Here is a 24,216-nt window from a genome sequence, read left to right on the forward strand (position 1 = left end):
TTTCATATGTTCAGGACCACAAAATCCAAAAGATAATGTTTAGGACCAAAAACGTAAAATGGTCATATGTTCAGGACCAATTTTGGCCTTTACTCTTTTTTTTTTTTATCAATTTGTTTGATATTATCTTCTGCAAAATGTTAATTTCAAAAATTAATAACATCGGCTTCAAAAATGACGATGCCAGATTTCAGAAAATTATTGCTGAAACACGAAATAAACAACAAATTAGTGTAACTGCGGAATATAGTGTTGCTTAATAGAATTTAGTGTAACTGAGGAATATAGCAAATCGGTCCTATGGTCTAGTGGTTAGGACATTGGACTCTGAATCCAGTAACCCGAGTTCAAATCTCGGTAGGACCTTCTCTTTTTTTTTTTTAATTCATATTTTTGTATCATCTTTTATTTTTTGTTCTTATCTTATATACTAATGAGTTCCTTTTTTTTTATTCATATTTTTGTATCATCTTTTATTTGTTGTTCTTACCTTATTTACTAATGAGACTTATTTTGAAGAAACTTAGTTCCTCTACTTTGGAGCAATATTTAACTTTTCAGGAAAAATAAATTACTCCCTCTGTCTATGATTAATATCTCATATTAGACCGATACGAGTTTTAAGAAAGTACTATTTGATTTTACAATGTAAAGTGATAGAAAAAGTTAGTGGCACGTAGGTCTTACTTTTATATATTGGTTTAATAATAAATGTGAGTAGAATGAGTTAGTTGAATGTAGAGTTCACTTTCAAATATAGTAAAAGTAAAATGTGACATTTATTAACGGATAAATGGAAAAAAGAAAAAATTGGACATTTAATGGGGAATAGGGGGAGTATTACATTCCCACTTTCCCCTCCTATGTAGTCTTCAGCCTTCTCTTGTATGGATCTTGTATGGAAGAAGTTATGTATAGAGAGGGAGAATGTTTCGAGGCTTTGAGATGAATATTATTAGGGGTGGCGAAACGGGTTATCGGCGGGTACCCGCACCCGACAAGTCGGGTACCCGTACCCCATTTTAGCCAAATTTGTTGTCCCCACGACATACCGGGATTACCCGATACCCGTGTCGGGTATCCCGTACCCAACCCGAAATCCTAATAAAAAATTTGAAAACCATAATAATCGTCAGTGTTCCCTAATTTACTTTATTAATATCGATGGTAAACTTTGAATAGATTGAAAATAAAAGTGAAGGGACACTCTATATGTAGTTCCGGTGAGTTTTCTATTATATGTTCGTTGGAATATAAAAATATTTCAAAAGAACTTTTTTATTATAAAGTACACCCACTGTTCCGCCTTAGTAGAGACATTTCATTTTCTTCACTCATTTTGGAAAAATAATAGCAATATAAATACTCTTCTATACATTATTATCTCTCTTACATTATTTTTTTCTTCATTCTAACTATTTAATTTAAATTTTTCAAAATAAGTGCATATATGACTATTATTATTTAACTATTTACTTTTTTTTCCCCTTTAACTATTTTAAACGCCTCTATTAATATGAAACGATGGGAGTATTAAAAAATGATATATGACTAATACTAATAATAACGGGTATTATCGGGATTAACGGGTATACTTGCGCGGGTAATGGATAATACCCGCTACCTGCAAAATTCTAAAGCACACTACCCGATCCCGCTTCGTTTCCCGTTATCGTCGGGTAGCGGGTACCCGATACTCGGAGGGTAGCTGGTCGAAATGGGAATTATACATTACCCGCTACCCATTTTGCCACCCTTAAATATTACTCCATAGGTCCCGCTTAAGATGACACGTTTTCCTTTTTAGTCTGTCCCAACTAAGATGACACATTTCCTTTTTCGGAAATTTTCTCTCTCCAATTAATACATTCAACTACTTTTTCTCATTCATATTAAAATATTCATCTTTCTTTATCTCTCTACTTTAATACTTACACCCACCTTCTCTCTCTCCAATTAAACACTTTAACCAATAACTGATAAAATCCCGTGGCGGCTAAGCAATGTGTCATCTTAGCCGGGACGAAGGGAGTATGAATTATGATATGGGGTATATATAAGCTTGAAAAAGATTTAGATGTTGTAGGAATTGAATCCTACAAGGAATAGAAGAGATTTGATTTCACAAGGAAATAATTTCTTTAATTCCTTGAATTTCCGTCTAATTTTTGTTAGCATTTGACTACTTTGCACAATGTTTGTAAAATAATCATAACTTTCTCTATAGAACTCTGATTGAGGCGTTCAAAATACTCACGCGAAGCTTTTTCGAATATAAAGAGAATGATATGCATTAAGGACTAATTTGACTTTAATTCTGCCAGAAATATTGGCTCAAACTAAGGCTATTGCATTGGACATCAGTTTTTACTATTTTGTACTATCTAGGAGTATTTTTAAAGTTTTTTCCATAATTTTTCAACAAACATGTCAAAATACCAAAATATAAAAATATATGCAGTAGTGGATATAATATACATGATTGACATTCAAAAGGAGCCAAATCTAGGTCTTAGAAACATGCAAAAACCCGTGTTTATCGATATTGCACATTAGCTGCACAAATACACACAAAACACACTCTCATTCTGCACTCAATGCACACACACACAAATGCACAAAAACACACACATACTGCACACACATTGCACCATTTCATTCCCTCGTTCAATTCCTATCATACCATAAAATACATGTTTAAATCTGAATCTCAGTCTCACACAAGAAAGCAGCCAACATCCCCTAACAGGCTAACACATTCACATAAGAAATAACACAATCACAATAAATCTCGACTCCAAACTCGGATTCATAGAGTGCAAAAAATTGTAGTTCTCCTTCAACTTGTAGAATGAGAGAGAGATGTAACTTAAATAAAGTAACACAAAAAAATATGTGGTTTTTCTCTACCAAGAAAACAAGCGAAACTAAGCAACAAAAAAATGGTGGGTTTACCAATGCCACCCCAACCCAGAGGAGAATGAGAATGTACTGGGGCAACACCATCACCACGTTATTTCCAAAGAATAAACAACATTGCTGCCTCCTCCCCTCCTCTTCGTCTAGAGGCTCCGGGAATATCTCCCTCGTTGCCATTCGCGTCGCTGTGCGGGCCGCTCCCTTGCGACCCTGTCGTCCCCGACTGCTTGAAGCTGCTCGGGCCCTCCATCTTCTGACTGGCTGGTCAATTGAGCTCTGCCGCCAGCTTCGGCGTTCCATGACCCTCTCAGAGCCGCTGTTGTCCTCCCTCACTACCTTGAGAGGGTTTTCCAAGATGTACCGCCATCTTGTGGGCTTCGGGTTCAGGCAAGATCTCGCGACAATCGCCATCGCCCAGTAGATCCTCGTCTATGATTAATGAGGGGTCGAGGATGTTTGTGACGAGCTCCTTGTCATATATACTGATATATGGCAACGTCGTTTCCAACCAGTCCTTCATGCCAAGTTTACCAGTGACAAGCTCGAGCAGAACCTTCCCAAAGCAGTATACATCATAAGGCGTACCTGGCAATTTTTGCACAAGAGATTCAGATGATATAAAGTAGAAACATATTAAGGTGTTTCTCAAATTGAGATTCAAATTTACTAGAAACATGTTTATATTTCCTCTACCGGTGATGAAACGTTCAACATCTCGTATACTATTTCCTTATTAAATACACTGATTGACATGGTGCAAAAACTCAAGTAAGTGCACCAACCATGCACAAACGTCGGGTTAGCAACTACCCTACCCAAATCCGCACCAAATTTGACTCACACAGACTCGAATTTTATCCAAACTCAACTCCTGCCTTAAAATCATGATCCATTTCATAAAAGCAACACTTCTAATAAATAAGAGTTATACCTTAAACAAATAAAAGTTACTATATGTGATTGTTGTCATAAAAAACCCTAACTGTCATAAAAGAAACAACTATCATCAATAAAAATGTTTATCTAATATCATCAGATAAAAGTTATCGTTTAAAGAGTGAACTATAAAATAGGTCTTTGGAAAATTAAGGTTGCATATTTTCGGTATCTAAAGAAAAAATATCACTAGAGGTCTTTGTAGAAAGGTTTGCAAAACTCATGTAGCATAGGATGGTAGCATACAAATACATACATATACTGTAAAGCCCCACTTTTTCAAACCCTAATTTACGGGTTATGAAATTTTTTGCATTAAATGCCTTGAATGCTATGATATGTGGATTATTTGATGAGTAATTAATTGCATAGTGTCTTTGTGACCTAATTGCGTATGAGAATTGAGATTGAGTTGAATAGTCAACTTGTTGAAATTATGATGTGGCTATTGAATAGTCAAAGATGTGGAAAATATGACGTGGCCGTTGAAAGGTCAATGCGTTGAGAAAATAAAGTGAAAGTGAAGAAATGATTGATTGGTGAATATTTGATGCGGAGAAATATAATTGTGGTGAATTATTTTCCTAAGGGATGAGTGAGAATTAAATAGGAGCATTATTTAAATGTGTGGAATTTTCGGCCATCATTATTATTGGAGAAGGAATCCTATTTTTCTTGGATTTAATTATTTGTTTGGGATAATTATCCAAATTAAATCCAAAGCCCGAATATTCCTTATTGGTTGATGAAATTTTCGAACCACCACTTTGATTTTTCCCATGAGATTTTCGAAAATCTCATATATTGGAGAAGAGGGAATTTTTATTTATTTAATCTCTTATTTATTCTCTTCCATGAATAAATATAAGTATGCTAGAATATTTTACCATATCTTGCCATATCTAAGAAGATATTGTCATATCCTAATTAAATTAGGATTTGATTTGAATCCCTTTTGAAGAAATCAAAAGTCACGCCACTTTTCCTATTATTTGGGGAGATTTAATTATATATTCTTGTTCCGTGATATATTATTCTACTCCGTGAAATATTTGAATTTAAATCATAGGCTAATTTAATAGCCTAGAATTCGAAATTTCCCATTATTGCTCTTCAATTTTCGGCTACTCCAACAAACAAATCTCTCCAAATATTTTATTATTTGATTGTTGGAGTATATCTTAACCACTATAAATAGGAGAGAAATCCTAAACCTAATTCATCAAAACCGGCGCCCCACTTCTCCCAAAATTTCGAAACTTCTCTCCCCACTCTCTCCAAATTTTCTTCATCTTTTCTCCAAAATTTCTTCATCAATTGAGAAGAATTCAAGTTGAAATCCAAGAGTTTATTGAAGAATCAAGGCTATAATTTGTTTCTACCGATTGTTCTTTTGGAAAAAGGTACTTTAATTTTGATCTCCTCTTCTTCTACCGATTAGTCGGTGTTCTTGAGCCCACATGCATTTAGATTGAGTGAAGGGGAAACTAAATTGATGAATTTGGGATGTATGGATGTGTGTGTGTGTATGTGGTCGTGTGTGTGTGTGCGCGCACGCCTCGGCGTGCGTGCACATGTGTGGTGTGCGTGTGCGTGTGTTGTGTGTGTAGAACACTCATGCGTGACACGATTTAATGGTGAATTTGGAGTGTTAGTCGAATAAAAACGATATGATAATCATACTTTGATTTTGATTGATGATATTAAAGATTTATCGATGGGAAAAAGGGAAACATGGGAACATGCATGATTTGAAATCAATGATTGAAACTGATTTATGATACGCCTAATTTAAAGGTGATACTTCGCGCTCTCAGCGTGATAAACGAGGAGAAGAGAATACTCTCGAGCTAAGCCGACGAGGTGGGCTTTCTTTTAAAATAAGGACATTGTCCTAAACTGATATTGAAGAGAATGAGATATGTGTTATCATGCCTTGATTTGTTTTGTCGTACCTATCCCTCGTGGCTATGCCACTATTGATTTAATCGAATTCGGATCCTTGTAGAGCCGCAAACTCTACTTGGGTTAGTGTACACCAATGTTAGACCGAGTGTCAGCGTACGGGTTGGCCGGTCTAGTGACCTGGATTGCGGCCGCATTCCTTGTCATGTAGAATGAGGATATGGTAAACGTCGATGTGAAAAATGGTTGCGCGACCGTGATATTTGATAAAGAATATATTTTGGTGTCTCGGGTCTTTCTAAAGTTAAAACCCCGATGGACACTTGAAAATGACATGATAATTACTACTGTTGATAAAACTGTTTTCGGCAATGAGTCCACTGAGTATGATTATAGTACTCAGCCCTGCATGTGTTTTCCCTATGTGCAGGTTGAGCGGTGGCGAGCGGGCGGCGGTGTTGAGTAGGAAATAATAAGATGATCTGTTGGAACTCTAAGTGTCGTTGTGTCTCCATACATAGCCCCACTTCTCTCTTGATCGCTTCCGCTATATTATGAAAACTTGTGATCTATTGGTTGGGTTTAAACTCTTTTATTTCGTGGGAATATTTTGGATATGGAACAGTTGAGAATATTTTGGAATCTTTGATAAGCATTTATTGCGATAGCCTTTGTTGGATTTCTTTGCTAAGGCATTATTCTTCTTCTACATAATTGTTCATTAAATGCTTTGGTTAAATCCCTTTTTAAATGGAATCCTAGCCTATGATCTTTGATGCATTTAAGTCCGCCTAGTTAACGATCGCCGCATTTACTATATCCTAGATGGGCGGGTTGTTACATATACTAAGTAAGAAAAGGAGCCAAGAAATAAATAAATAAAACAACAGAAATTAGGCATACCTGAAGCACCTGAATCCGTCGTCAAAAGATCAGCACAATATAACAACATAAACAATATTTGACATACACCATTATCAATCTTTCTTTTTCGGATAATAATTCTAACTTTTGATTACAATATGAGCCAAACCTAATATAGACATTTAAGATGATAATAATAATGATAAATGATAAGTGAAATGGTATTAAAAAGGGTGAGGATCATTAAATTTACAATACTAAAAATTGAATCAGCAAAGAGTAACTACTCACAGCAACCTTGTGATCCGATTCTGATGAATTTCACCTTCTTGAGCACAAACCTCGCTTAAACTTCCAAGTCGTACTTCGAATTTATCATCAAGAAGGATGCTACTGGCTTGGACATCCCTTAAATGTCATTTTTGAATAGTCGTCCAATTTAGATTAAATGTCATACGTTCGACTCCAGAAGCCTGGGCATCCTTCATTATTGCCAAAAGTCGCCACAATTCTGCGTATGGAAAAGTAACCTCAACATTTTCTTGTAATAACGTGTATACACACTGCTGTACAAAACCACATCTTTCTAAATATCCTTTTTCTAAATTAACTTGGAGTGCGCGCATACGATCTGGTCATCTGGGTTTAATTCATGTGCCCTTCATTTTATTTAATTACTCAATCTTCTTTGTATAGAAAGTTTTGAAAAAGCATGAATTTTAAAATATACTCCCTCCGTCCCCGAATACTTGACACAGTCATTTCAGTCCGTCCCCGAATACTTGACACAGTTCACTTTTTCCATTTTTGGTAGTGGACCCCATATTCCACTAACTCATTCCTACTCATATTTATTATAAAACTACTTTAAAAGTAGGACCCACATCCCACCAACTTTTTCAACACACTTTCCATTATATTTCTTAAAACTCGTGCCGGGTCAAACCGTGTCAAGTATTCAGGGACGGAGGGTGTATTTCTTATTGTTAAAATAAAAGATAAAAAGAAGTAGGAGAAATAGTATATGTTAAGAGAAATAGTATTATTAGCCTAAAAAAAAATCTAAAATTGATGAATAACCTTGGTTGACTAGTATATAAAAGAATTCGTACGTTCCATCCAAATTAATGAATAACCCTGGTTGACTAGTGTACTCTCTTCGTCCCATTAAATATGCAACGTTTGTTTTTGTGCATTTATTTTGAAAAAATTATAATAAATAACTAAAGTAGTGAAATATTAAAGTAAGAGAGGGAATAATGTAGAAGAGACCCTTTATATTATTCTTTTTTTACTTTATTTTTTCTCCACTTTAACTATTTATTTTTATTTTTTTAAAACATGTGTGAAAAAGCAAACGTTTCATTTCTAATGGGACAGAGGGAGTATAAAAAAATGACAAAAGCAAATCTCAAAATTAAATTAAATAAACAAAATTATGAATAGGTTATTTTATAATGTATTATCACCAGGAACATACTTTATTTGGGAGAAATTATATGATATATATTACTCCGTATATCTTACTATTGGTAAGTGAAATAAGCATTCTTCTAACTCCAAAACTAAGATTTAATCTATACAATTAGATTTTGAGATGAGTGGATGATATTAAACCTCACAAAGATCAATAAATTTTATATAAAATATCAACAAACGGGTAAGATCGTCATTATGTTATTATAACATAATTTTCATGGTTTTTTTTATATCAAAATAGTGTATTACAAATATCAACACAATGACATGAGAATTTCAACATAAGTACACGAAAATATCAACACATTGATAATTTGCATGAATTATATTAAAAAATTTTATGCATTTGTTGATATATGAAAACTGGAATAAAAATTATCAAATTTCATCATCCGACCGTCGTGGCAGAATATATGAAGAAGTTACCATTAATTTGATATATTTTTTGCGAAAGAATAATTTAAATCAAGAGAGTTAAGTATATAAATTTAAAGTTTTGAGATGGTTTTGAAAAGGGAGAAAATAGTTAGTTTTAACTAATACACTATATATAAGAATTGACATTAATACCCTTTAATTTTATTTACTAATTATTTAAATTTAAAATATAATACATGTGACATTATTTCAACAACTAGATCTCATAATCTAATGGTTTAGAATTGTTCTCAATTTGGGATTGCTAATTACTTAGCAATTGATCACAACCCATGACCGGCTATATTCAATTTGGATTTTTCCCGCGTTAAGGGTAGTTCCTAGACTAAGGTGTAGTCACATTTTATCTAGGTACTGAATATGATATTTTATCTATCTCTATTGGGTATTTTCTTATAGTTTTGAGTGCGACAGGGCGGAGGGAGTCAGGCCGCGGCTCTGTCCGCAGCGGCGTATTGCACAGCCCGACGAGCCATCGGAAATATATTTTTTATTTTCTTAATTTATTCTATAAACTAACCCAATCCATGTTCATTTTTTTTATAAATGTGGAGGTTTGGTTTTGTGCTGATTATGGAAACAAAATTTGGGGAAGATGAAGTGAAGAGAGAGAAATAGTTGTAGAATCCGGACGGCGATATATACATATGGAGAGAGAGAGTGTGTGTATTAATATATGTGTTTTTAATTTTTTTAAAACTCAAAATTGTGTGGGAATAAATAATGTGTTTTAAATTTTTTTAATTAAATTATGTGTTTTTTTTAATTATAGTCGATAATTTTTATTCTAATTGAATAAAAATATACTAACAATTGATAATATAATGAGATTTGTGGTTGTGGTATGTCCACTATTGGACTGGAACAACTTTTTGTGGCTATGGATAATTCTTTTTGTGGCTGTTGATAAAAAAAAAGTGGCTTTGTCTTGAGAGTGTCCACCTTATTGTGGACACTCTTAGGAACGAGAGGGCAGTAGTAAGTGGCGGTTCCAGAAATTACAGATGCCATGGAGATTATGGTAGCTGCAGCAAGTGAAAACATAATCATTTTTCCGTAAGCCATTTTTAAATTAGATCGTGATTCTTAGAGCATCTCCATCCGTGCTCTTATTTAAGAGTATGGAGGTGGACCCAAATCCACTTTTACTCTCTGTTCTTAGGCAAGAGCACATACCCACATCCATGCTCTTCTACAAAGAAAAGCTCAAGGGTCCCATCATTCTATTATTCAATTTAAATACTTCAATTACTAAAAACATTTCTACAATATAAAAATACATTAAAATATAAAAATTATATAATTAAATCCTAAAAAATAAAAATTACATAATTAAAATCGTAAAAAATAAAAATACATAATTAAAATCCTAAATATTGAAAATTACATAATTAAAGGCGTCGCCTTCTTCCTTCCTTGCGGCCATGGGAACTGCTTGGGCCAGCATCGGGGCTACCCAAGTTAGTTCCGGCAAGCTGGGTAGCCACCTCATCGGAGGCGCCTTCGGATAAGGCTACTGACCTCTACCGTTTGCTGGAGGAGCTGGAGGAGGATGCTATTACGCCACTCCTATACTTCTCATGATGGCGCACCTCCTGCCAACAGCTGAGGTACTTGAACGGTTTCAAAGCCATGGATTGGTAGGTCGCCAAGGCGACACTGATGATGTCGAGTTCGCTCTTGCCGCTCCCCGCCCGATCTTTCTGGAGGTAATACCCCTGGAACCAGAGGCGGACCTATGTCGGGGTATGGGGGTTCCTTGGAACCCCCACCCATTTTGCTATTTACTATATTATGTATAATTAAACTATATTGTTTAAGTATTTAGTTAGCTCAGTTCGTTTGTGATCCGTTTATTTAAGTACTGGATTGTGTGTTCAAATCTCATTTCTAGCATTCCTAAAATGGCTCCTTCAATTGATTTCTCTATTTTTTTTTTAATTGTGAGCAATTTTTTCACCTAGACATCCAAAGAAAAAAATGTGGTGTGGAATAAAAAAAGTAAAAGCATAATAGAAATCAAATAAAAATACTCCCTCTATCTACAAAAAAAGAATCTCATTTCAAAAATAGAAACTTTCTTTCATACTTTATCCACTTTTTCACATTTTCTCTCTTATTTTATTACATTTCCTCTTCTACTTTATCTACTTTTTCTCTCATCTCTCTTAGTTTCGCTCACAGATGAGACTATTTTTTATGGACGGAGAGAATATAAAATGTATCGGAGAAGAGAAAATGTAACTACTTATAAATACAAAGCAGCACATAAGAGGAGAAAAATGCATCTCAAACTATTCATCTCTCTTGCAGCTTCATAATGTCTAATCGTCGACGCTAAAAAATATGCAACTACCGTTAATGTAATTTGGACCCCCCAATATAAAAATCTTGTGTCCGCCACTGCCTGCAACTTACAGATTGCTTCGTTGGCTCTGAAGATGGAATTGCGCACCATACTATCATTGCGATAGATGGTTCCCTCCGGCCGATTTTCATTGACAAGTGACGCGCCACCAAAACCTTTTCCCGCTTTGGTTTGTGCCAACGTACGGATCTTCGGAGACTGCCAAGTAGGCTTTGAACAACTGATTCATCTCCGCCGGAGTGTACATGGTGCGGGTACCACGAGTAGGAGGAGTAGAGTTGCCGCTCCCTCCCGAGCCGGATTTGAGTGCCCACTCGTATCGCTCATCGGGGGCATCTTGGTCGTCCACCTGGTAAGGCCGGTAGCCACCCGGAACTTGAGAACCTTGGGTTTGAGGAGGGGCCGAACCATTCATGGTTCTAACCGCGGGATTCGAAGGGGTGATCGCCGGAGCCGGACATTTTTTTGTAAGAGTGAAAGATTGAGAATTGAAGAGAGAATAGATGAGAATTGTGTAGTTTGGTGAGAATTTTTTTGTGTTGAAGTGAGGGTATTTATAGATGAAAATGTGAATTTTGGGGAAAAATTTGAAAAATAAATTAAAAGTGTGTAGAAAACGGATATAATTTATTGGGAAGTGGAAAAATATTTTATTTTTACTTAAAAAATGATTTTCTAAATTAATTTTGAATTTTTTTTAAAAAAAGAAAGAAAATGTCGACGGCTATGCCGTTGGCCAATCGCGTGCCGCCACGTAAGCCTACTCAGCGGCACGGACGTGCTCTTATTTAAGAACACCGCTTTGCCATCGGCACGGACGGACAGCGTGCAGCGGCGGACAACGCTCACCGCGCCACTGGCACGCACGGCGTCCGTCAGCTCAAACGACCGCTGCAGATACTCTTATATCATTTAAAATTTGTTTGAGCTTGGTTATCTTGCATATTTCGCTGGAAATGTGGTCTATTTATAATAGAATGTTAATATTGATGTTCGCATAGATTGTCAATGCACAGTGAAATAGTCTAATTAATTAACTTGTTTCGTCATTTACATATGTATTGATGATGATCTAATAATAGAGTAAAATTAATTCAAAAGAATTTGTTTCGTGATCTTCTTAGTTTATTATCAATATCACCAATTTGTTCATGGGTAATTATAATTATTTTTTAAATTATGAAATATTTGTAATAAAATTATTATGTTTATATACTGGAGTACGTGGACTAATAATTTTGCCACCAGGTTGGGTGGCCCTTCCTGCCACCTACGCCACGCATCAGGTCGAGTCCTTGGATCCTCTCGAACTACCCGGTCGGTGTCTTAGGCTATACCATTTGTCCCACCCTCAGGTCACCTTTGCAAATTGCTTTAATCTTTGTCCTTGCTTCCGGACCCCCCAAACGATATCTGGCCCGTGAATTTGGCACGATGTGCGACGTCCAACGACCGGGGTCACATATGAAAAAGTAATTTTTATTTGTTTTATCTAATTTTAATGTGCAATGCTGTAACACAATATCACCTTTTACTACTTTTCTTTGATTCTTTCCATTTGTTTTCTCGAAATACTCGTTTAGTTATGTAAACAAGCCAATTAAATCCAATAGCTCACTAACTAAATGAAGTCATTTAATTAATTGGTATAATTAGTTGAATAAAACTAATTAATTAATTATAATGACCAAACTCATTGATTAATTTTTAAAAGAGATTAATGGACTCATTGAACAAAATGATATTTTAATTGGGGCCATTTTACCAACCAATCTAATTCTTATTCATATGAATCCAAAATCAGCATTCACAATTAATTAACCAAACCAAACACAATTGGGCTAAATGTATTGAAATCTCATCTACCTTGTGAATATCAAGTATGTATATATTTATTCGTTAAAAAAATAAATTGATTTTTATCGGTCATGCTACTAAATACTCCCTAGGTTTCTTATTAATAGAAACACTTCTTTTGGCACAGAGAATAAGAATAGTGTGTTAAGTGGATGTAAATAAAGTGAGAGGGATGGAGAGAGAATAAAGTAAAAGAAAGTGTTACTTTTTTTCCAAAAATAAATATGACGCAATTATTTTGAAACTTTTTAAAATAGAATAATGAGTCAATTAACATGTACACGGAGAGAGTAACTTAATTCTACATGCTAATTTAGGGATGCGTTAAAATGACAACACCTCTTAAAATAACACCATACCACCATTCCTAGCTAATCATTTGTACACGTGGACGAATAATAAGCTGCCATGTGGCAATAAAAAAAATGTTCAAGTGTAAAAATCTACGCCAGCAATATACAACACTAACACTATATACAACATTTTTTTCTTGGCCAGCAATATCCAACACCCTATAAAGCAATCTATAGATTGTTGTGTAGCGTTTATAATATTGTTGTGTAGTGTTTATAATATTGCTGGATATGTGGTGCACGATATCACTTTAAGAAGTAATGTTGTCATTTTAACACAAACCTGCTAATTTATCCTCTCTTGATCGTTTACATAGACGTAGAAAACTATTGGACATGACATTAAACGTCACGGGTTGTAAATACGTGGACCAAATAAATTAAAACGCTATTACATCAACGTTTGGGACATATATCTACCCGGTATTTAAGACTTTTATTGTAACGCCCTGCTTTTTCGAACCCTAATTTTTGTGACGTGAAAATTTTTGCATTAAATACTTTTAATGCTATGATATAAGTGGAATTAAATGATTAGTGATTTATTGCAATATTCTTTGTGACCTAATTGCGATATTGAGTTGAGTTTGAGTTGAATAGTCAAACTTGTTGAATATGTGACGTGGTTATTGAATAGTCAATATTGTGGAAATTATGACGTGGCCGTGGAATGGTCAAAGTCGTTGGAAAATGTGAAGTGGAGGTGAAATTCGAATTTGTGAATATTTTGATGTGGGGTGAAATAATATTGTGGCAAATTATTTTTCCTAAGGGATGAGTGAGAATTAAATAGGAGCATTATTTAATTAAGTGGAATTTTCGACCCCTCCTATTTAATGGAGAAGAAATCATGTTTTTCTTGGATTTAATTATTGCTTGGGATAATTATCTGAATTAAATCCAAAGTCCAATATTCCTTATTTAATTGATGAAATTTTCGGCCCCTATGTTTGTCTCAAGGGTGATATTCGAAAATCCCCTACTTTATGGATGAAGGGATTTTATTATTATATTATTTGATCCCTTGTTTATTCTCTTCCATAAATAAATTCAAATATTCTAGCATATCTTGCCAAATCTAAGAAGATCTTGTCATATCCTATTTAAATTAGGATTTTAATTAATTCCTTGGAGTAGGAATTGAAAATCACGCCTATTCCTATTTAATTGGGGAGAATTATTATTTTTATTCTTGCTCCGTGATATTTTATTCTGCTCCGTAAAATATCCAAATAAAATTATATGCTAATTAAATAGCATGAAATTCGAATTCCCCCTTATTCCTCACTAGAAATAACGCCAATCACCCACCAAATCTCCTCCAAATCTTGATTTATTTAATTATTGGATTATATCTTGCACTCTATAAATATAAGAGGGAAAGTCAAAACCCTAGCATCACAAAAATCGTCCCCTCTCTCCCTCTCTCTCGCCGATCTCTCTCCCACTCTCTCTCTCAAATTTTTCTTCTACTTTCTCCATTATTTCTTCATCTTGTTTGAAGAATTGAAGCTGAAATTCGAGAATTTGTTGAAGAATCATGATCCTACTTGTTTCCTACAGATTGTTCTATTGAAAAAGTATTTTTATTTTATTTTTTCTTGATCTTCTCTTCTACCGATCACTCGGTGTTCTTGAGTCCACATGCATTTAGAATGAGTGAAGGGGAAATTAATCGATGAATTTGGGATGCATATGTGTATGTCTGTGTGACCGTGTGTGTGTGTGCACACGCCTCGGGATGCGTGCACATGCGTTGTGTGTGTGTGCGTGTGTTGTGTGTGGAAAACACTCATGCGTGTCACGATTTGATGATAAATCTGGAGTTGTGTGAATAAAAACGATATGATAATCGTACTTTGATTTTGAATGGGAATATTGAAAATAATCGATGGGAAAGGGAAACGTGAGAACATGCATGATTTTGATCCATGATTGAGACTTATTTGAAATACATGAACTAAAGGTGATAGCTCGCGTTCTCGGTGTGATAACAAGAAGAAGTACGTACTTGAAATCGAAGGAAATCGAGGTGGGCTTTATTCTTAAACTCTCTATTATGTTGCAAATTTATGAAAGGGGAACAATAAGGGTGGATTGAACTGTTATGCCATGCCTATGATTATTTTTGGATATTGTGTGTTCTTGATGCCTAGTTTGCGAGTGCGCTCCATTAGGCTATAGGGCTATATAAACGAATTCGGGTCTGAGTAGGGCCGCAAACCCTATCAGGCTAGTGTACACTAGAGATCGGGAGCCGTCCTTGCTAGTCGGCCGGTCTCGTGGGCGAAAGTGTGGCCACACTTCGTCGCGCCATGATATTGTTGATTGATGAGAAAATGGGAGGTATTGTTTGACTGGCCAGTCCATGAAATATTTTGTGATACTCGATGCTATCTTTTAAATTAATTGCTAAACCTCGAGTTCACTATGGTAAGGGTGGCATAACTATTAAAACGTTTTGGCATGAGTCCACTGAGTATGCTTAAAATACTCAGCCCTGCATGTGTTTTCCCGATGTGCAGGTTGAGCGGCGATGGGCGGTCGGTGGTGTTGAGACAGTTGATTCGAATAACATGGATGTTTGGAACTTTGAGTGTAGTCGTGTCTTCATACATAGCTTCGCTTTCTCTTGAAATGCTTCCGCTGAATTTTTGGAAACTTATTATCTTTGGTTGTTTTGAACTTGTTTCTTTGTTTTGGAATATTGGGAAATATTGCGTTTTGTTGGAGTTACAGTAAACCCTTGACTTTTGAGCTTAGTCTATGTTATCTATTAAATCTTGATTTTCGTGAGTAAGCGTTGACTTATTGCCTTGATGGTTCATTAAACACTTGGTCAAATCTCTTTAAATGAAACTCTAGCCTATGTTCTTATTGCATTTAAGTTCGCCTAGATAGCAGTCGCCGTATTTATTATACCCTAAAAATTTAGGCTGTTACATTTATTCTGCAGATGAGTTCAATGCCAACATTTGAAATGTAAAACATGTACTTGAAATGATTCATTACAACGCTTAGTTGAGGTCTCTGCACTCATTTTGGAGGTCAAGGTTTAAAATACCTTTAGTTGTTTGTTGATAATTGTACATGTATTAATTTTTCAAAATTTTTTTATAAGCAAGTCTAATTTCAGAAATCCAACAAAATTCTTGGTCCCACACCTTACTCATTTTCATATACTTTTTTAATTAACCAATTTTCCGCAAAAGTCCTTGACCTAAAACATCCCATTAAAACCCTTTCTACACTAAGGCAAAATACCATCCCTTCAAAATAAAATCTCATAAGTAAATAAAAGTAGACAAAGAGAGGACACCATCTTTCATAGGACATATATACACCACATAATAAATTGTTTATTCCAAGTAAAGTGACTAGTACATCATTTTCCAAGAGGCTAGTATATATCTCCTAGCCATTTATTGAATAAGAAGTTGTAGTAATAAAACATTGTAGGATGAAAATGATCTATATATAAATAAGATGTTATTTTTGCCATCCTTGAAGCAATCAAACCCTGCAAAATCATGACATAATCAGTACTATTAAATCTAATTAACCAAGTTAAATAAATTAAAGAGATTTAAAAAAAATAGATGCTAACCGGTTATATTCAATCCTGATTCTTCCCGCATTAGGGTCAGCAATTTGGTTGAAAGCTTGCTCAGAGAGATCGATCTGGTCGGCAGCGCAACCCGGGCAGAGATCAACGATGGTGACAGTGATGGGGCCGTTGCGGCATGGCTGAGGCACCCCTTGGTTGGTGGGCCCGGTGCACTGGACGGTGTATCTGTCCCCACAGGCTGCACGATTGTTGAATAGTGCGGGATTTGCAGCTGCTACCATCGTGCCTCTGTCTTCGAACCCGTAGCATGATGATGCTGCAGTTAATGAAGAGACAGTAAAGTAAGAGCAGGAAAAAAGTAGTGATAATATTGTTTCTATTTTAATAAACGTTTCATTTTTAATTGAACATCCTAGAAAAAGAAAATGTTTCATTTTTAATGGGACTGAATACGTAGAACTATAGAGAAAGATATAGAGATCTCATAGATGTGTGGTCTTACGGACAATCGGGCTGTAGTATGTTGCGGTTCCAGCGATGGCGGATGCCATGGAAACTATGCTAGCTGCAACAACTGCCACCATTACTATTCTTGCAAAACCCATTTTTTGTTTGAGTTGTAGATGTGATCTTGCTGAGGATTTGAGCTAGTTGGTTTGGTTACACATTTTGTTGGAAATGTGGGTCTATTTATACAAGGAATGTTATGCAATTTCGTTAGAAATCGACGCACGTTATTGTCGTTGTCGATGACTTTTCTCGATAGAAGAATTGATTTTGTTAGGCTAATAGTAAGAAATATTCTAATTTGTTTCGTGATGACTATAGCCACAGTTTATTCTCTAATAAATCATATTTTCTTTTCGTTGATTTTTTATTTCGATTTCGACATTTAACTTTTCGTCATGACTACTAAATTCATCGCGACATGTGTGTCGACTAACGTATAGAAATGGATCACTCACGTCCTTAAAAAGAGGGGATTATCCAAGAATATATAAATGGAGATGGAATTATTACCAAGTCTAGCTATGTGAAATAAGAATGAGGATTTTCTGCACGCCCCCGCACGCGTAGGCTCCAAATCGACTTCCACACGCGCAAACCCACAAGATTAACATCGACTTGTGCATGCTCCGATACCATGTAGAATAAGGCACTTAACTCCTTTAAAAAGTCTTATAAGGGGAAAGAAATATCCAATAATATATACTCCGTATGTGAGATAAGATTATTACCAATTTGATGTGGGACAAAATTGTGAGAAAATGGTTTTGGAGAATTGAAATGATTTGCAAAGAAAATATTTCTTTTAATCCAGATTGCATAATTGCATCATGTCTCAAATGCCACATAAGTTTATGTATGACTAAATATGCTGCATGGATTTAAATTATAATAGGAAAAATTCATTATGGGAATTTTTTACAATCCAAAAAATTACTAATATTTCCGACCATAGTAAAAGGACATGTGAAATAGTGTCTTTATACTAAAGTTTGTAATTTTAATGAATACCCCATCCTTCCATAAAATCTTCTTATTTTATCATTTTGGGATGTCCATCGAAAATAGTCTCATTTCAAAAATGAAAACTTTTTTTCATACTTTATTCGTCTTTTCTCTTTCTCTCTTACTTTTTCTCATCTTTCTTACTCGTTCTTTCCTCTCATACTTTATTCATTTCTTCTCTAGTTCTCTTATTTTTTTATTTTTTTATTAAAATCTGTCACGTCCATAACTGAGATTAATTTTAGCAGACAAAGCGAGCATCATCTCTTTTTATTACAAGAACTAATAAGAGAACACTGATTTGTGTTGAAAAGTCATTTTTGAATGGTCGGTCAATTTATGAATAATTAAGAAAAGGAAATGTCCAACGTACGAATCCAGAAGACTGGCCATCCTTCATTATTGCCAAAAGTCGTCATCATTTTGCTTATGGAAAAGTAATCTCAACATTTTTCTTGTATAGACACTTCTGCTTTAGTATTTGTGTGTATTATCCCCTTCTAAATTAATTTGGAGTGCATATGTTCTGGGGTTAATTCATGTGCCCTTCATTTAATTACTTATTTTTCTTTATATAGAAAGTTATGCAATGGCATGAATTTTAAAATATATTTTTAATTGTTAAAATAAGAGATTGAAAAAATAGTACAAATAGTACCCCCTCTCTCCCATTAAAAATGATCTATTTTCCTTTTTAATTTGTTCCAATTAAAATGACTCATTACTACAAATGGAAATGAAAAGACATTTACCTCTACTTTATTTCATTTATCTTACTTTCCTCTCTCCACTTAATACACAAAATAAAGTTGTATAAAATTTCGTGCCGCCCAAGGAATGGATTATCTTCATTAGGACGAATGAAGTATATATTAAAAGAAATAGTATTAATGGATTGTGTGGTTCAACATCGCCTCAAAAGAAATCTATGGGCATAGTATAAAATTGATTAGATTTACACGAAGATGGAGAAAAATCATATGTTTGATTTACGTTAAAACATTACTTTGAATATTCAAGAGGTAAGCATGGTTTAATTAACTTAGTTAGATTACTTCACAAGACTGTTACTATTTCCTAGCGACTAAATTTGACTGCAGTGTCAATTTTTTTAATCTAAGGATACATTAGAAATTGTTAATATTCTACAATGTCAAGTCTCCGGTTCAAGTTTAAATTTATCCAATTCTAGAAACAATTCAAGGATTAATCCAGTCTTGCAGACTTACTTAAATGTGATCAAATGATGACTATAATGTGATGTTAGATTTTATGAACTTGACACAATTTTATTCATCAAACTTATTATCCTGAGATCTATCTATATCTAATATCTTCTATTCTTAATTTTTCAAACCATTCCACCCTTATAATCCTTAGGCTAATGTGGCTCCCAAAAATAGAAATTTTAGAATTACTAAAATAGTAGTTCAATAAATAGCAGGACTCGTATTATTAGTAGTGAATTGTGAAAATATATGTCGACGTGGATTAACTTTGTGGATGGACGAAAATGACAAGAATAGATTATTTTTATGGGACAGAGAGTATGAATTGAGATTTTCAACTATGAATTCGTACGTTCCGTCCAAATTAATGAATAATCTTGGTTGACTAGTATTTAAACGAATGACAAAAGTAAATCTCACAACTAAATAAAATAAACAACATTATAATCTTAATTTTAGATAAAGAGACTAGTAAAAGTTGTCATTATAATCAAAGGCCAACCCTGCCCTTTATTCAACAAGTCTAGTAAAATAAGCATTCACCAGGAACACAGACTTTATTGGGGAGGAAATTATATGAGTATATATTAGTAGATCTTATTATTGGTAACTGAAATAAACATTCTTCTACTCCCCGCTCATAAATTCATGGAACCCTGCAATATTATTAACCAACGTTAGCCAACATAAATAAATTATGAAAAAAAATTAAAAGAGAGGATATAGTAGTCAGTAGTGACCGGCTATATTCAATTCGGATTTTTCCCGCTTTAGGGTCAGCAATTAGGTTGAAAGCATGCTCAGACAGATCGATCTGGTTGGTGGCGCAACCAGGGCAAAGATCAACGATGGTGACAGTGATGGGGCCGTTGCGGCATGGCTGCGGCACCCCTAGGTTGGTAGCTCCGGTGCACCGTATTGTGTACCTTTGCCCGCAGGCTGCACGATTGTTGAACAGTGCAGGATTTGCAGCTGCTACCATCTGGCCTTTGTCTTGGTAACCGTAGCATGATGATGCTGCAGTAATCAAATTATAATTAAAAATGTAATGCTATATAATTTTGTTTGTGATTCGATTATTTTTTTAATTTTATTTTTTAATTTTTAATATTAAAAAAAATAATTGAATAACGAACAAAATTAAATTAGCTAGAAGTTATTTTTATAATTTTAATTTTTATAATTAATATATTTAAGAATTCATAATATTTTCATTTTAAGGTAAGATTCAGAAAAATATTTGGCATAAAATGATTGAAAAAGTGAAGTGAAAACTTCATTTGAAGCACTCAAACTATAAGAAAATATTATACTACCCAATATAGATAGATTAAATATCATATTCAGTACCTAGGTATTCCATTTTTATGAAAGTCCAAAAATGTCCTCCATGCCTTGGGGATATTTTTAGTGTAAAATTGTGATGAATAGTAAAAAAATACTTAACACAAATGTGATGACACCATAGTCTAGGATATACCCATGATATTTTTATAGTCCCAGGACTATTGGCATGCAAAATATAACCCTAAAGGACCATTTGCATAGTTCACTATGAATATAACTTACAGAAAGAGAAAGAGAGAAAAAGGAGTGTCTTACGAACGAGAGGGCCGTAGTAAGTGGCGGTTCCAGAGATAGCAGATGCCATGGAGATTATGGTAGCTGCAGCAAGTGAAAACATAATCATTTTTGCGAAAGCCATTTTAAAATTATATCGTAATTCTTATATCACTGAAAATTTGTTTGAGCTTTGGTTATCTTGCATATTCCGATGGAAATGTGGTCTATTTATAGTAGAATGTTAATATTGATCTTCACATAGATAATCAATGCATAGTGAAATCTAATTAACTTGTTTCGTCATTTACATATGTATTGATGACGATCTAATAATAGAGTAAAGTTAATTAAAAAATTTGTTTCGTGATCTTCGTAGTTTATTATCAACATCACCAATTTGTTCATGGGCAATAATTATTTTTTAAATTATGAAATATTTGTAATAAAATTATTATGTTTATATACTACGTGTATTAATAATTTAGAAAATAATATAAATTCAAAACAACAAAATATTGTAACCCACTTCCCCATAAATCGTACTAGTACATTTATAAATGGCATAATAATGTTTATAAATTGAATATATGAATCTTATTTTTAATAGTTCATAATTGATAAATTATAGGAGTGAGAATGACAAAAATGTGGTTAAAAAGTTTTCTTAAATAGAAATTTTTTAAATATACGCAAACTAAAATGAAAAAGATGACTGATTTTTTATTTAAAAAAATGAATATATTGCATTTAATTGGGACTATTTTTCGTTGACGGAGGAAGTACTATATTACTTGCGCAATTGATTAACTTCAAAATTCTAAATTCTCAAATATAATGATATTATAAATTAATTAAATGACTTGTTAGCAAAAAAATTTTATTGCTGATTCATTTGAATTTTCAGTTGGTATATTAATTGAAAAAAAAAAGTAATTAATTTAAATCATCTTTGATATCGGTTAACTCAATTGAAACAAATAAAAAAAAAAAACAACTGCAGTGCACAATTAATTTGAGTTTAATTTGAGTTTCTTTTAGTATCAATTGAAATAAGGCAATTAATTTCAATTTCTCTTGGCATGTTAATTCAAATGAAAAAATTCATCACCATTTTGTGTATGCGGAAAATAACTACAACATTTTTATCTATAGACAATTTCTATATCAGTATTTGTGTGCATACACAAAGTTGGGTTATTATTTTTATATTAAATTGGCAGCTAAATGTTCCCATAATATAAATTCCCTTGGTAATTGAGTAGTTTTTTTTTATTTCACTTATTTTGAAAATATAATAATAAATAATTAAAATAATTAAAATAAAATATGAGAAGAATAATACAAATAAAAACCTTCTCTATATTTTCTCAACTTTAACTATTTATTATTTTTTTCAAAACGGGTGCCAAAAAAATCTTGGAACGAAGAGCGTATTATTATTATTCAAATTTTTTATTTGTCATGAAAATAAAAAATGAAATCGATTAAAACCGAAAAGTAATGAAATCGGAGAAGTAATTAAGATCATATAAAGTGGTGGAATTTATTTTGTCCCAGATTCATTCAATTTTACACGTTGAAATATGGAAAAAATTTCCGCAGCCGTGCCACAAATTTCCACTGATATTAATTGTTAATAGACAAAATCCACACGAAATTTAATGGAAAATTATGAATGAAGATATAGCAAAGTGAGTTCGAATAATATGTATACCTCTAAAATGAGAATTTTTATATGTAAAACTTTTTAATTAATTTAAATAATCTAATTACAGAAAAGAAGCCCCTATAGGACTATATATGTACGAATGATTTTACTATGCACACACTAGTGATTATTCTTTCTTATAGTATTCAATTTGGTGTGAAATATTCACATGATATATTATGATTCATTTGTGATTTATAAAGAAAAATTTTAATTGAACTGAAGAAGAAGTAATTAAGATTACGCGAGTAGGGAATATATTTTGTCACATATTCATTCAATTATAAGACAAGGTAATCTGGAAGTCTTGTGGAAAAATCTGTTGCAGCCGTACCACATTTGACAACTATTGTAATTCACACATTAAAGTCAAATTAAAATAAATTCTAATTATGTTCAATTTTCATAGAAAATAGGATTACCAAGGCGTGACCACACCCTATTCTTGTTAGTTTACTATTCAACGCTATTAATATCTAATCGGCCTACACTGCGATAGTTCAACATGTTAATTGTCTCACAAAATTAAGAAGTAGATTTTCTTTTATATCTAACAGTATATCTGTTAGGGATCGACCAGTCGAAGGCTAAGGTTGAACAACCGAAGTCTACACAATTTGTGAGGTGATCAACCCTCACTAAACAGATCAGTTACAAGAAAGAACAAGATCTAAGAAACTACTTGATTAGATCTTCCTGAAACATATATCAATACACGGTTAGTAACTTCAAGGAAACAATCTATGCCTATAAAATAGACAAAGAAAAGAGAAAAGTGAAAGAGGATCTTGAAACACAGTAGACTCAAGTTGCACCACGTACAACCGCACAGGTCTATTAACACCGAGCCCACAAATCCCCAAATCTCAGCTTGATTTGCCACAAGAGTGAAGAAGCAACAGGCAGACCACAATCCACCAATGATGTATCTTAGAACCCTAGATCCAGTGGCCTTGAATCGAACCAACACAAGACTGCACACCACACTCTCCAAGTTTCTCCTCGCACACCCTTAGCCACACCAGGAACCTCTCACGGTCAAGAATCACAGACCAGAAACCAGAGGTTTCCTACACACCGCTCACACACTCACCAGAGATTAAACACTCAGGAGAAAGAGAGAGAGGAAGAAGATCTCAAGCCAGAGCACAGAGAATCACTAAGGGACAAAACCTAGAATTGCAGAGCGTAGCTATTCAGAGGGAAGGGAGAAAACCAAATGGATGAGAAAGATCTAGGGTTAGGATGTTAAAAGGCTTCTCTCAAACACCACCCGGGCCAAACACACACATAACTGGGCCAATGGATATTGGGCCCGGTTACTAAACATTGGCAATTGGGCTTTTAGAGATAAGGGCCATATAAAGACTTACTGATTTTGAAAAACTTTAGTAAGTCACCACTTCCAAAGGGAAGAAAACATTTACAGTTTATAAACAAAGTAAAAACAATTGCATAAACAGTAAAGAATCTTCACCAGGGAGTATACCTGACCATTTACCTATCCTGAGTCAATA

The 24,216-nt window shown here is 34.0% G+C and overlaps 2 protein-coding genes and 1 non-coding gene across 3 annotated transcripts; 1 reads left to right on the forward strand and 2 right to left on the reverse strand.

The window, feature by feature from the left end:
- The first annotated feature begins 294 nt into the window (after positions 1 to 294).
- On the forward strand, positions 295 to 366 carry TRNAQ-CUG (transfer RNA glutamine (anticodon CUG)). Its single transcript has one exon. It is a non-coding gene; the product is annotated as a tRNA-Gln (tRNA).
- A 16,092-nt stretch (positions 367 to 16,458) lies between these two features.
- Positions 16,459 to 17,357, reverse strand: LOC125197152 (EG45-like domain containing protein). The gene is made up of 3 exons (XM_048095861.2): positions 17,190 to 17,357; positions 16,727 to 17,003; positions 16,459 to 16,639 (listed from the first exon to the last, which is right to left on the reverse strand). Exons 1-3 carry the CDS (start codon positions 17,290 to 17,292, stop codon positions 16,633 to 16,635), a joined length of 387 nt encoding a protein of 128 aa, XP_047951818.1. The 5' UTR covers positions 17,293 to 17,357; the 3' UTR covers positions 16,459 to 16,632.
- A 2,498-nt stretch (positions 17,358 to 19,855) lies between these two features.
- On the reverse strand, positions 19,856 to 21,195 carry LOC125191652 (EG45-like domain containing protein). The gene is made up of 3 exons (XM_048089047.2): positions 21,031 to 21,195; positions 20,169 to 20,445; positions 19,856 to 20,084 (listed from the first exon to the last, which is right to left on the reverse strand). The coding sequence occupies exons 1-3, from the start codon at positions 21,131 to 21,133 to the stop codon at positions 20,075 to 20,077; spliced, it is 390 nt and encodes a 129-aa protein (XP_047945004.1). The 5' UTR covers positions 21,134 to 21,195; the 3' UTR covers positions 19,856 to 20,074.
- Positions 21,196 to 24,216: the final 3,021 nt, after the last annotated feature.

The sequence above is a fragment of the Salvia hispanica genome, chromosome 4, assembly GCF_029641045.1.
Source record: "Salvia hispanica isolate PSC_SH4W2 chromosome 4, Shi_PSC_v1, whole genome shotgun sequence".
Taxonomy (NCBI): domain Eukaryota; kingdom Viridiplantae; phylum Streptophyta; class Magnoliopsida; order Lamiales; family Lamiaceae; genus Salvia; species Salvia hispanica.

Excerpts from the sequence above, each read along its gene's own strand:
- LOC125191652 (XM_048089047.2), bottom strand. The coding sequence starts at position 21,133 with ATGGCTTTCGCAAAAATGATTATGTTTTCACTTGCTGCAGCTACCATA. Across the intron at positions 20,446-21,030 it reads TTACTACGGCCCTCTCGTTC|CATCATCATGCTACGGTTAC; the intron begins GTAAGACACTCC and ends TGATTACTGCAG.
- LOC125197152 (XM_048095861.2), bottom strand. The coding sequence starts at position 17,292 with ATGGGTTTTGCAAGAATAGTAATGGTGGCAGTTGTTGCAGCTAGCATA. Across the intron at positions 17,004-17,189 it reads ATACTACAGCCCGATTGTCC|CATCATCATGCTACGGGTTC; the intron begins GTAAGACCACAC and ends CATTAACTGCAG.